We start from the raw sequence: 15,106 nt of genomic DNA, 5'->3' as shown, positions 1-15,106 counted from the left end.
TCTGCTATTAAATATCTGGCACAAACGGACGCAACAGGCTTTCATTATTCAATTACAAATTTTACTGAAGGCTTGTTTGTGAGAGCATGACTGTGTGGCATGTGACTGTCAATAGTGTTTCACCATGCGTGCATTCAGAGTGACAGAGTGCTTCCTCTGTTAGAGTGCAAGTGAGGTAACAGGTAATCTTTTTTGCCTTTTTGCCAAGGATTGATCCATTTTTTGTTAGTGCTAACATTGGCATGCACTTACTCCTGATTATCTGAGTCCAGATGTTTTCATTGGAGTGCCGTGTTTCTAAACCAGACAAGAGGCCAGCAGTGAGAGAGAGAGTCAGGCATTGAAATGCAAAGATCCAATATTATTTTTTCCAGAAATATAAGCTGTCTCACTGAATATGAACACACAAAGTGATGGTCACTGTCACTCACAAATGTGCACCTGAATCAAATTGATATTTGAAGGGTCAAGCGCCAGTCAAACGCTTCCTTACTCCTCACCAGTCTGAGCCCTGCAGACAGCTACAGTGTAATTTTGCAGCAAGTCAATTTGTTCATTGCTTCATGCTGTTTTTCTTACTTGAGTTAAAAATCTTTCATGCTCAGCCAACGTTCAACCTGTCCCCCAATCTTAGCGCTATTCTGCATTTTTGGAATCAACAGTTGCTAATAAAGAGGCCTCTTACATGTAATTTTCTCTCCATGGCACAGGGAAACCCTAACAATATGTCGTAAATTGTAAATCAGAAGTGGGCTGAAATGGAATTCCCTAAACAACTGATAAAAGCTGATAGTATTTTTAGAAAAGGCACAGAAATCAATCTTGACTTTTTTTCAGACAACCAAAGCATTTTAAACCTGACATTGCTGCAGAGGCACTACTTAGGATGTTGAGCTAGCTTTATTGACACTGACATTAGACCTAAGAGTAAAACTACTTTTGATTTCGTAGAGTTCCGTTTCATATTATTAGTCCTTATTCTTAATTGCATATTGTATTTGTTGGTTTAGTATAGATAAATGAAACGCTTTGATGTTTATAACAGCGAAAGCTGCCTGCACCTGTCTCTGAATCATAGCACTCCAACACAGACCACACACCAGAAAAATAGAAATCCCTGTACAATTGAAGACAATTAACAATGTAATATGAAAGCTCTAAAGATTGATTCACCCATATGGCCTTTTTTAGGCCACAGTTGTTGTGCTGAAGCACATTCATTTTTGTTTGTGTCATTTTTGTTTCTAATGTTTTGCCCGCCCTCGTTTATTTAGTTCAACACATCACCTAAAAAATTACCAAGGTAATGCATGACTAACACAATCTCAACATGTGATTTCATAGCTATGTTTTGCTTGTTATATTGCGTTTACTGAATCATATTGTGCAGATGTTTTTATTTCTTGATAAGAATAATAAAGTAAAAACAATACACAGTGCAATGTGTTGCCCTGGGCCTGTACCCCTGCAGCTAAAGAGCGAGGTCCGACTTAAAGCTCTGCAGGCCAGTGAGTCAACGGCTCCCATGGCCCTGACTGGCTATGGATGGATGGGCCTGCTTCATGTCAGGGGAGTTCTAATACCTACACTCAATGAGCTGGCTAATGGGAGTCCTTTCACCCTGACCCCCTTTCCTCACACATTTACACACCAAGCCCTCTTGGCTTACCCACTGGGCCATAGAAGGCAGGAGAGAATGGCTTGACTCACTATCAGCCTTATAGCTTGGCCTTAAGCTTGACATTTTTCTCATGTTTAAGAGGCATAGTCCCATTTTCTCTAAGCTGCTAAGCTGTGTTTTTCAAGGTTGTAGTTGATCAGTCTATTTACAGCTGTCAAAGGCACTGTTGCTTTTGCATGCATTACTTCTGCATCAATATTTTTACCTGTTTTGCAAGGGAGGGTTGACTGAGCAGGCATGCGTTCAGGTCTTTTTAGCTTAACACTCACAGTATCAGGGCATGTTCACATCAAGTAGTTCGGAGCACTTACTTGTTCTTTTATTATTTGTAATGTATGATACCTCCCCCAATTATTGACTGTTACTGTTACTGGGGAAAGCAGGTTTGTGTCCTTTTGCGATGAAATTGCAGTGAGGTTAGAACCTCACCACAGGACTGTACCATCTACCGTAAGTGTGATGATGTGGAGATCTCAGCACTCCTAAAAACACTCTATAACCACAGAATAGTACCAGCCATTAGCAAATGTTTTGTGCTTCCCATTACAGTGATGGCTCTCTTTCCTCTTTGCTACAGTTGACCAGCATTGATGAATTTATTGCATTTGCACCTTTGAGGTGAGCAGTTAATAGGTTATGCCAAAATGTGATATCTGAACACCCATTACTTCTGCAACCCACTACAAAGTTGAGCCTGTCGGAATTGACTCACAGACTCTGTGTATTATTCATTATCTCTGACTGAGAGAATAAGTAAAGGCGGTCACAGGAGCCCAGTCAGTGAGGATTTAATTAACAGAACCTGCCACATTCCACTACATCCACTGCCTTTCTCAGAACTCATAAAAGCCATCCCTATCTGTGGTAATTACACTAAACATGTCACAATAAAGCTCTGCCGATGATTAATTTGAGTTGTGGAGAGGATCAATTAATTCATTTATTTGCAAACCGCCGCTCTGCTTCCTTTTGTAGGCCGATTTCATTAACCGTCACGCTTCCTGATTTTTGTTCCTGTCCTTGGTCTTTTTTTTCCTGACACACCTGGAGGAATAGCCTGTCTTATTAGCCACATCGTATTACCACAGAAATTTACCATGAGCCCTTAGGTTTTTCCATCTCAGAGGCAGTTACATTAAAATGAGTAGTAAACCACAAACCGTGTACTCTGTAATACTATAATCTCAAGGGTCTTCAATCAAACTCCTGTTGGTAGGACCACAAGGCAAGAAGTAGAGTTGTAATCTCAAAATGAAAGCCTACAGCTGTGCTACCCATATAGCATAGTTAATGGAGGATGTGATTCTGTGCAGCAGTGCTTGTCCCACAAGGTGACTCAGTCAGCATAACCATGTGAATTCAGAAGACCACCCTTGGGTTGCAGTAATGGTCGGAGGCCACGGTTATGTACTAACTGGTGCGCCTCAGCATAAATAACAGGCGCAGGGCATCTGGCAGGGCCGTAGATCATACTGACGACGGTGGAAGTATGATATCAGATAGGAGAAAAAGGGTAGAGATGAATAGGAAAGTGGAAAGAGGGAGCTGATAAAAAGAACGGGAGGGAGGGAAGGAAGGAAAAGAAGGAGTTGGGGGGGGATTGGATGACTGTTATTGATTATCTGCCTGTAGGCGAGGAAGTAAAGCCAAATGTTCTGCTCAGCCAGACAAAAAAGTGTATTATTTCAAAGGTCATGGCATGCATTACAGTCTTTTTACTCCAAGTACACTTGGATAAACAGCAGAATAACAGCGCTCTGATACAACTGCTAGCATGAACGTTGCTTGTATTAACGATGACATTAACAGTCTTTTTCTTATGACTGTGTTATTAGCTTTTTTTTTTTTTTTTTTTTTTGCAGTGGTCCGTTGCATGCAGGTGTGTCTGTGCCTGCAGTTCATATGTTTGTTTTATGCACTACTATCTCCATAGCGACTGTCACAACACCTGGTCTAAGAGATAGCGTGCCAGACACAACCAGCTTGACAAGATGTGCAGACGTATTTCACTGCACATTCCGTTGCACAATGTACATTTGCCCCCATTTCCATGGAGATTTTCACCATTTTCATGTCATTACAACAGTATTACATCAATGGCCTCCTTGCCGGGTCTTTGATGTTCGGGTGTGCCGTGTCATCCCTGCTGAGGAGACCTCTGCAGTGGGAGCTTTGCCAACTAGTATTTCTCTAAAGAGCAGGAGGGTCCTGCTCACATGCCCCTCATGGCAGAACATGTGAGAAAACTCCTTACCCTCTGATGTTTTGCATGTCAAAAGCGCTAAGGCAGTTACATGAATACCAGTTGGATCTGTCTGCCTTTCTGTGGGGCCTATTAGTCACTTCTTCAATGTTACATTATTTCAGAAAAATATCTGCAAGTGCTTCCATACCCATCAAACACCTACAAGGTCAAACCACAAGAAATGTTAATAAGCAACAGTTGTAATGATATATTCTTACTGTAACTGGAAACGCTGTCATCTCCAGAAACCACAGTCCAACACAGTGTAATACCACCATCACCTTTGTCTTCCTCATAAATACATCTATCCATTAGCTCTACCAGCTTATCCTTCAGGGTTGCAGGAGGCTGGAGCTGATCCCAGCTGACCCTGGACAGTTTGCCAGTCAATCACACAAAGACAGACACACTCACATTCACACCCACCGGCAACTTAGAGTTGACAATTAACCCAACACCTGCACTTCTCTGGGAGAAAACCCAGAGGGAACCCACACGTTCATAGGAAGAACATGCAAACTCTACACAGAAAGGCCCCCAGCCAGCTGACAGGTTTGACCCCAGAACCAGTCTTGCTGTGAGGCGACAGTACCGACCGCTGCACCACTTTGCCGCTCCTCGTAAATCCTTTGCAGTTAAACATTTTCCAAGTGAACTTGCTGAATGTTTTACACACCATCAGCGATCCAGCTATTCATAGAGCTCTTGCAGTTGAACTCATGTTAGCTTTGGCTTTCTGTTGGCACCTCCTGCTGCAGCTGACACCTCTCACACACTTCCGTGTCTCAGGCAAATGCAAATGTCTGTCTCGACGATGTTCTTGGCTAGAAACAGCCGCAGGCCACGTGCTTTGTTTCTGTAGACGGCATGTCTGCTTTTCAGTGCCAGATTGACTCAAGACCAACTGAGATGTAAACAACACTTATTGCACTATATTTAGTTTCCCTCACAAGTTGGGCAAGCAGTAAGGTGAATAATTAAAAGGGTTTATCGGTTAGACGTAGGAAACACTGAGACTCAGAAACAGATTGTTCTTTCAAAGTATCAGTTAAGAGCTTAATGCTACACATTTGTACGTATAGGTAAATAAAACACCAAAATGAACTGCATGTTTTTTGGGTTTTTTTTACCTACAGTATAAAGACAGTGCACCGATCTATGTTTAAAAGGGTGGACGTTAGAGCAGTAATATTACATGAGGCAAGTGGCTGTGTTGCTGTCACTGTGGTCCTTTGGTTGGCTCTATCAAAGGAGACATCACCTTTAATTGTTGTCATCCATCACTTGGCAACAGGCACACGTGGAGATCATACGGCCTTTTATTCCTTCCTTGAAACGAGATCATCGTTGATGTATAAGCTGAAGAACTTAAGAAAGGCTTACTGTGTCACCTTAATTTTTGATGGCACACACTGATGCTGAATTAGATTAACTATTGATACACGATGAAGCAAGTTGCTGTGGGCAGCTTGCAAGCATGCACGCGACTCCTGTTCATGTACGTAGTAGCAATGTTTTCTCATGAATATTCCTAAACATATGTTTCATGACTGCCTGTTCTCTCTAAAGGGACCCTTTTCTGGTGTAACTCAAACTTAAAACATTCATAGCAGCACATGTCATTCACCGCTTTTTGCACTTGAGTATAAGAAGGTAGGAGATACTAGGGCGTACTGAAATGGAAATGAGGCAGGCATTTTTTATGCAGAACTGTTGTATGTTTTGCCACTGTGTCAGTGCTCCCCTGTTATGGAGGAACTGGGGTGTCTGGAGTGTTTTCCCCCATAGAGATTAGTGTGTTTGGGTTGAGGGAAAAACGTTGGCTGACGTTAGTGTGGGATTGAGCTCCAGCAGCCTCCCAGTGGGACACGAGGACAGGGACGGGTCTCTTTCAGCAGGGCTCTGATTAGACCCATCGCCCTAGCTGCCACGCTCCACTCACACTGGTAATTGGAGCTGGCAGGAGGTTGGCATGCACCCCTCCCCTGCCCCCTTCCCGTCTCCTCCCTTCCTCTCTCCTTTTTACTTTTTTCCCTCTCTTCTCTCATCTAAATCTTACCTCACCTGCCTGTGGCTGTTACAGCAGAAGCCCACCTCCTTGACACAACGGTTTATGATTACTGTGTCATGTTTTCTTAATTTCATTAATTACTATCGCATCTCCTCTTTACAAATTACGAGTGCAGTGCCCGTTTGGAATGGGCCGATTGCATGGCCTCCGGTATTGCTGCTTGCACCTTTCTTGAGAACCGCTCATCAAACATCTCCACGCTCAAAATGTGCTTCATCCAAAATGTTCTTTCCACCATTTACATTGCTGATGCTTGAAATGTTTGCATTTAGCAGAAAAAAATGCCAACCTTGCTGAAAATGTCACGCCCAGGATGCAATGAGGGACGGGTATTTCAAGCAACTTAATAAAATCACGAGGCTGCTGTCACTGCTAACAGGGAGCGAGTTGGAACCCAGCTGTTTCTATGAAAGCCTTCATGCTGAAAGTTACATTGCTGATGCTTAAAATGTTTGAGTTTAGCAAAACAAAATGGCAAACTTACTAGACTTTGCTACAGCGTGAAACCTCTGGTCTCTTTTGTTCTTGAATGCACTGCATGAGTGACGGAGAGTGCGCTGCATGCTGTTCGGCGGTGTGACAGTTAATAGGGGTCCACTCTAGATGCACAGTGTGTATTCCTGGTCGTGCTAACACACTGCTAATAAATATGTCCCGACCCAAACTCATGAGCTTGCAGTCCACACTGCACTACCTTGGGTCCTCAGCAATACACCCGCCAAGTGTTCAGTCAATGGATGAACAGTTGTTGAGAAAATGGAGGGCCAGACAGACACAGACTCCTTCCATTTTAGTTGGATGTTTCCAGTGTTTCCTAATGCTTTGTGTATAGTGAAGTCCCCGACTGCGATCCTAATTGAGTAGTACAGCCTCAAAACCACATTAAGCCATTACCTCCTGCCCTCTCTTTGCTAACGTACTGCTGCAACCACTGTAAACAAGTTCATCTGCAAAGGATCTCTTATTGCAGTATGAAACAGCTGTTGAGAGAACAATGGTCCTTATTTTTCACTTCGCGGAGGAACTAGTTCATGCATACCTTGTTCTGCTTCTGACGCCTGTCTGGCTTTGCCTCTGGCCTTACTCATTTTCAAATCCAGGATGTTCCTTTTTGTTGTAACAACTGTATCATAGAAGCCTTTTATAAATAAAGTGGAGTCCCATTAAATACCGCAGCTTTAAGACATATTAGACTGCTCAGCATGAGACATCTACCACAGTATATTAGATCAGCAATACAACAGTTTGCATGCATCATACATAATTGTTTCTGATTGTTTCGTCTGCATACATGCAGAATAAATTACCACTTTGATTGTTACACGTGTCACGCATTCAATTGATATTTTTTGTTCAGGTTTTGTTGTTGTTGTCGTTGTTGCAGCACTGTTCATCTTAGTAATAATGTCCTACGGGACATTATCGCAGGATTCTCGCCTTACTCGTATTTTCCTTCCTGGACTAGACAGAGAAGTGGAGCTTTTTTTTTGATGAATTACACTCCAGCACAAGAGGGGCTTTTTATTAAAAATGCCCTCTATCTTGACAAACATCAACCTGCATCGCCTGAACTATTTCATTGGATTCTCTCCAAATTTCCCCATCCCCTTTCTTTTCCCTTCAAATTAAAGAGGACTGAACAAAGGCATGTCTTTGTCTTCCCTGGATGACAAGTTGGCAGACAAGGCCAGCCGCAGGAGTTGCTGTAGTAGGAACAGGCAGACAGGGCTCAAATCTTACCCATGAGCTCGACAAGATCTTTGATAAGTATGTATGTAGAGAGAACTCTCAATTATTCTTTTTTTACCAAAGACCAAGGACACAGGCAGCTTCAGAAAGCTGTGTTAGATGTGGGCTTCATGGTTTTGCAACTATTGCAAGAGAAAGAGATATTTCACCTTTTCATGCTGAACGTTATGTTAACAGTGTAACCAAATTAAACTATTAAGCGTTAAACCTTTTGCAAGTTACGAAGTTCTTTATGGGTGAATTAAGTGTAATCCACCTTAATGCTTGTCAAAAAGTCTTTCATGACATTTAAAAACAAATCTCGTACAATCTAGCATTGTGTGGGTACATCAAAGAATGGTTTGTAAGAGTTAAGTGTCAGTGATTGTCCAAGCCCAGGCTCCTGCAGCAGGGTGTTAAAAATGTAAGGACCCGGCATGTGAAAGACTCAATCATCCTCAGTCTGTCGCCTGGCCCTTGATAGCACAATGGGCACTTTGGGACATAGTTGGAAAAGCAAAACTTAAACACTAAAAGCATTTTAGGTCCAGCACAACTTGCCGTCTTAACATAACAGATATTTATTATGTTTGCGTTTTATTTCATGTTTTAACAGGGCGTCTGGGGTTTTGTTCCTGCGCTTCTATGAGAGCACTTTCATTTGTCTTTATAGATTATTTTTTCTATATTTCCATACCAATTAAATCCTTTTTGTTTGCTCATGAAATTGAACTGCTATTTTGGATTTTGTATTCTTCTTTGTTATGATACCCTAAGAGTACCTAACCTTCAATATTTCCTGCTTCCAGTACAGTACACACAATGGAAATGACATTGAAGCTGATCATTGCTCTGCCTCCTACATATGTATTATCTCTACTGCACGCGCAGCCCGCCCAGTCTCCCATTCAGCAATTTCCCATGTTAGAATTGACACGCCAAGTGAAGCCACAGTGTACTTTCCACTCATCAGACATACTGTGGCAGAAATGTCTGCCTGTTGTTTGTTTGCAATGCTAACATTAAGTAAAGAGCAAGGGATAGATTCATGCATAAGTGTTGCAGCGGCGTTGTGCTTTTTAAAAGTGTTCTCTGTGTACGCTTCCTGATGCGACGGAGCCGCTGGCTCGTGTAATAACTCCTTTTGGGGTCTTTCACCCTGTTTTACCAATGGTTTGCACTTTTCACAGCCCAGGAATATTTGCCAATAATCTTAATCATAAATATTCTGTAGGCAGCAATACGCGAGCGTTTGGTGGAAAATATCCTATGTTGATATTGCAGTTTCTTCAGTGAGCTCCACAAAGCACAAAAACAGAAATAGCTTTCCCCCCCTGTAAGACTAGACACTTCTTTCTTGGGCAAATGGATGTTACCAACCTTGAAGTCGCTGCAGGTACATTTTTGGAGGAAATAGAACAAATCTATGGACATTCACCTCGAAATATGGGATGACAGACTTCAGTTCTTCTCTATTCAATCCCAAGGGTAACTGGCTAGATGTGATTGACAGGACAGTGTCATGCTTCATTGATTCAATTGGTTTCCACCATATAGTTACTTTATACTAGACCTAGAGGGAAGCACTGCCGTTTTCTGGTTGAGAGATGGAGTGATTTGGGGGTCAGCCACTTGTACAAACAGTGGGAATCAGCAAAGGACTGGTAGTTCGACTGAAATGTACAGTATTTTCTTCATATCCACGTCTTCATGTTTGATTAAAGATCAACCACCTGCTCTTTGCTGTGTGTAAAGATATGGCTGTTAAACATTATAGTTTTGTACAAAGATCACTCCTGGGAAATAAAACTGACAAGTTTTACTAAAATTAACTGATTAAATGTATGTATACAAAAAAAATCTATGAAATGTTTTTGGGGACTCCAGCTTTGATAAAATCCAAACAATAACTAAGTATGAAATAGTGTTGCTGCATCACTGCACAGACATGCATAGCACCTAATTTAATTCTACTGCAAGGTCCCCAAACACAGCCTACTGTCCCTGTACATAACCACCTGAACCCACACCAGCTGTACCTCCCACCCCAGTGAATGCATGCATGAAAAAAATTGGGTCCATGTCAGCAGCCTCAAAGGGACCTCTTATGAACGTGTTCTAAGTGAATTGTAAGTAGGTGAGTCTGGAGTTAATCTCCCTCTAGGTTTGATATTATTTAATGGTCTACCCACATTGCAACTTAAAAGGGGAATGGCCGAGAAATCTATCTTGTTGCTCATCTGTGGCTGCCATTTTTTTCTCCACCTGTTCTCTTTCTCTGCGAAGGTTAGAGAGAGCAAACCACAGAGGGGACACAGGGCGCTACTGTTACCATTATTCCTACAATGACAAAGTGTACGGTATTATTTCCTTGTGCTGTAGTAGTCTGTTTTGTAGAGGTATCCTGATTTCATTTGGGATGTCTGAAAACAAATCCTATATCGTCAGACAGGAACTAAGCCTCGCCACAAAGATAAAAGGACCATCCAGAGATCTGTCAACTACATCTGAATATGAGACGGTCCGGGCTGTGGGCCAAACACAAGGGTGAAAGGAGCAACTGCTCTGCCGGGGATCAGAACAAAGTACAACACCCATGCACCTATTCATGCTCCGGCCATATTAGTTAACATATGGATTTTTGACTCAGACGAGCCAAGTGAGAGGGAAAATGGAGAAAATCCTACTCAACGCTTCTCTTGGACTCCATCTTAAGTTAGACAGCCATCTTGCTGATGTAATCTTAGAGGCAGTCAGAATGAAATCAGAGCACAGGCCCAAGTTATAAATGTCTGCTTAAGAAAGTAGATAAAGTGCAGCAATAATACTTTGAGTGGAGCAAATCTAGTCAGTAACAAATGAGTCAAGCAGAATTTTAAAGGTGCATTTATTGGGTCGTGGAGAATAATTTCTTGTGACAGAAGATATTTGTTTTGTGTGTGACCAGGCTAGAGTGAACAACAACTTGCATTGGCTAATCAGGGATACTTGCAGAAAATGCCGTCCTTTTTATAGCTCTGTTCTCCCTCTCAGTCGTACATGCACATGCACAGTCTCCACAGGGGTAGCTGCAGATTTAATACTTTAGGCCAAGAAAGTCTGGTGAAAGTTTTCTTGGTTTTTCCTCACCTATCTCGACACACTTGCATACATTTTACTGTTTTATATTCGTTCATATTTGGAGCCATTCTGTATTACTTTTGTGACATTGTAATCCCATTCTGGACATAATTTCCCCAACTTTCTTGAATAGCCAAATCTCTACCTTGTATTAATTTAATTCATCCCTGCAGACTAACTATCATTTGCTTATTCTTAACCTGCAGTTAGGTATCTTCTGATGGTGAGCCAAAGGCGAGGGGTTACAATCATTAGCAGGGTTCTAAGCATTTCATCTCAGCACTTTGGCCCCAAGGACAAATCTACATACTGTATGAGGAAAGAGATAAAAGAGATTACAAGTTTGAGAGCAAGCTGATAATAGTACCTCTCAAGGGCCATTGTGTTTCCTCTTGATTAACACCGAGGTTAAATTAGGATTTATCATCAGTGCAGGTGGGGGTCTGATTTAGGATTTGCTGCAGAGTTTTTGTGACAAACACAATTTAATATTTCATTAAAGAGACCAAATGTGGATTGCAAAGCCATTACAAAGCATATGCTGTAAATCATTTGGGTCATTTCCTTTAAAGATAATTAATCTGTTACTGTTTTACCACCAACATTGTCCTCAAAACGCAGCGTAACTATGTTGCGTTTTGCGTATGTTACCTTGTTTAATCTGACTGTCGGAGAGAATTATGTGTACTGAGTTGAAAATATCTGACTGATGCTACAGAGTGACGCAACTTGTCATTATGGAGTGAGACAGCGCTGAAGTGGGTGTAGAGTGGTGGTTGTCAATTTCAAGCTAGTAAAATTACAGCTAGAGACCTTTTTGCTTTCATGACTAAGTTTTCTTCAAATTGAAACACATACTGCAAGTGTTTGCAGTACTGCAATTTCCCAGCTTGGGATAAATATAGTATATCTATCTATCTATCTTTAATGTCAATGGTAGATGGTTTATGCTGGGATGTACTTCTCTCTGATGACATTTGGAACCATATATGCCAATGCTGAGCCAAGGAAGCTAAGGACCATACTGTTCATATTTTGATAATCTTGACATAATGTCAATATAGATTTGAGAAAAGGAGAACCTCTTACGGCAGAGTGGGAGGAAGGATTATACTTACTGTATGTGTTGTCATGGATATGCTGTTACATCCATTATGATGAGTTGGATTATTCAAATAGGTTTGTTTAGCTTGCTAAGCCTAAGGCGGCTCATTTATGCATGGGTGCCCAGAGGCAGATTGCAACTATCCTTCCTCTGTCTAAACCTGAGACTCCCCGTGCCGGGTAATAAGCCTGCTATGATAATCAATCAGAGACAGGATTTTTTTCGACCAAATTTGAAATTCAAGTCATACCGCATCTAGCATTCCGCAGCAGTTTATTCTTCTCTCACTCTAATTTTTATGTTTGTGTACGTTCTGATTACTGTTCGGCCTGTAGCACCTGAAAAGTATTTGCTCTCTTTCATACTCCTCTGTGTCCTTGCCAATTCAACAGTTCTGATGCTCTCAATGCCTTTCACAGCAATTGAGAGCATATCCTGTCAGAATCTTTTTGTAAACATTCTTTTTCTCTTCTTGTTTATTTTTTATTTCCCACTCTGTGCGTCTCTGGATATACTAAAAATCTGCCTTTGTAAATTTTCAGAGAACCAGATCCCCCATGGCTTCCCCACCATCGATATGGGTCCCCAGCTGAAGGTGGTTGAAAAGACCAGAACTGCCACCATGCTGTGTGCCGCCAGCGGAAACCCGGACCCCGAGATCTCCTGGTTCAAGGACATGCTTCCTGTGGACATCAGCAGCAGCAACGGGCGCATTAAACAGCTCCGTTCAGGTACAATTTGATTTGATCTGATTTAATTTCAGCTTCAATTTAATCAGAACTGACTTGATGCTTTATGTATTGCTCAACGTGGCATACTGATAATGTAAGTTCAGCAAAAGCAAGTTGCAGGGTACAAGGCGCCGTCAAATACCAACAGACATGGGTCGTGTACGACATGAGGATGATGGGAAAACACTAAAGGCCTTTGTTGTCATCCATGACTTCATGGATTCTCTTTCATCACAAAAGACATGAAAGTTTTAGTCAAAGTTTGTCACCTTGATAAGTTAGCTGAGTTCTTACAGAATTTCATTCCTCGCAATAGCAGCAGCCACTTAGAAAGTAACACAGAAGTTGGAATGAAGTTGTTTCTGCGTTCGTGCAGTCTTTGACAGTGATGTATGAGCTTGTAACCTTCCGAAGCACAGAAAGAGAATTTTTCACCATATTAAATAATCCTTAATCCTCTTTTAAACATGCAGCTGGGTGACAATGAGGCCGGCCGATGATGCATTAGCCAGAATTCAACCTTGCAAAAAAAATAAAAAATCAATGAGGTGCTCTTTGTTCACAGTCACAATCCACTTGATAAATAAACAGTGCTCGCCTGACCTGGATTAGATGGAAACGGTGCAAGGTGGAAAGATTAGTGGCTTGTGACCAGGTTCGGTCTTGTCACTCCTTACCAAATCTACCTCACTTAGAGAGTGTCAGGCCAGGCTGCAGGTCTGAGGCCCCAAAGATTAAAGATGAGAGCTACTCCAGAAAAAGCCTGGCGTTGAAGCTGCCCAGTGGAAGCCGAATACAGGTCACTGGAGCATGTTCACTTGGACTGTCCATGTTCTTGCAATTTTAAAAATGTCGCTCTAGCACAAGCGTAACCCAAATTACAGACTTCTTCTACAGATTTCTCACAAATGAGATACTAACACAACCACTTAACTGTTTGATAATGTTTTTATAACAATGATAAAACTGCCCGAAACTCAGATTTTTTTGTACTTCTAGCAACAAACTTTTAATTAGTTTTCTTTCTTGCATATAGTGAGAGCCTGAAAATGTGCTGATATGTAATGCCCTCAGACTAACAATTCTTTCTATCCACAACCCTTTACTTGACATCTGCTGCCGTATCAGGATTTACATTACTGCATATGACCTGAAATGAGGCCATTTTTGCGATGGCAGGAAAAAGCAGAATAATTTGCTGCCACTGGCAGACCCAGTTCTTCTTGTTGCATCACACTCGCTCGATTTTGAGTGAGCACACGGACACATTTGGTCTATCTTTTCACACCATCCAGTTCATTCACACTGCGGAGATACTAACTTCTTTTCAATTTAATACCTGTGACCTGAATACTTTTTCTTGTGCGTCAGTCTATTTACTGTGGATGACTTTCATTCATTTCTCTTGCCCATTTTACTAACTGCTTTCTGCCCAAATGCAGTCTGTACAAAGAGTAGGGGTCATTTTAAATTTGAAAGCTTAATAAAAAATCTGCTTAAATTACTTTTTTTTTCTGCTGTGAAACAAGGACAAATGTGGCTATAGCTGTTGTTTGCAAATGCAAAAGTAGAAAGGCTACATACACAGTCCAAAACCTATTCTGGCCTCATAGCATTGATTAAATACTCTGAACTTTGTCACATTGCATTTAAGTGGCTTCTACTCTGTATTAGTTTATTTATTTCTTTTTATCTGTGGCCTGTCAGAAGCCATGTTTTTCTCTCCCACTGTTGTAAGTGGATTACTAACTAATCTCTCAACCCTGTTTCCATCAAAATTACTCCCACCTAGGTGGTACACCAATTAGAGGTAAGGATGATAAAGTGTGTTGGAAAATATCACGTCCACACCATTTTCTCACATCCGTATCAGACCCCTGCATTCCCCCCAAACGCCACATCACCAGGTTCATCCACACTGTTAGTGCCAACCCACCCTCCTCCACTTCCCCTTTTGTCTCTTCCCAACATGTTCTGTCTGCTGTCTGCTCCTTAACAAACAAATGATCGCCAACCCTGATGTCAGGAGAATGGAAATGCAAAAGCAGGTCCAAGGTGTTATCTTGTAAATTAGGTTTTTCAAGGCTCCTCCTTCTCTGTTAGAAATGAACCACATTTATGGACGAACACACACACACACACACACACAATCAAACCGAAACAAACAGATTTCAGCTTCAGCCTCTCGAAAAGGGCCAGGGACTTGCATTTCAAACTAAAGGCCACCGTGGCCACTAGAGGATCTACCTGCCTCCTCTATGCAGCCTCAACGTAAACTGAAATGGCTGCATTTGCATACAGCCTATGCGGCATTGCCCCCCAGCATGAGAACAGGTCAAGATTGTTAAGGTGGAAGCTTCAGCCCCTTTTTATGGTAATCATCTGCTTTTCCCCTCGAGTGAAAGCATGATTTCCGTTCAACAAC

General features: G+C 41.8%; 1 protein-coding gene across 3 annotated transcripts in view; it reads left to right on the top strand.

The window, feature by feature from the left end:
- The window catches only part of LOC121614780 (receptor-type tyrosine-protein phosphatase F), a 162,440-nt gene that overhangs the window by 79,520 nt on the left and 67,814 nt on the right, over positions 1 to 15,106 (top strand). For all 3 annotated transcript variants that reach the window (XM_041948846.1, XM_041948847.1, XM_041948845.1), the window contains exon 5: positions 12,493 to 12,681. In XM_041948846.1, coding sequence (XP_041804780.1) covers positions 12,493 to 12,681 — 189 coding nt within the window. The remainder of the gene's footprint in view (positions 1 to 12,492; positions 12,682 to 15,106) is intronic.

This window comes from Chelmon rostratus, chromosome 12 (assembly GCF_017976325.1).
Source record: "Chelmon rostratus isolate fCheRos1 chromosome 12, fCheRos1.pri, whole genome shotgun sequence".
NCBI classification, from domain to species: domain Eukaryota; kingdom Metazoa; phylum Chordata; class Actinopteri; order Chaetodontiformes; family Chaetodontidae; genus Chelmon; species Chelmon rostratus.
This window is presented reverse-complemented; position numbering and strand designations above follow the sequence as displayed.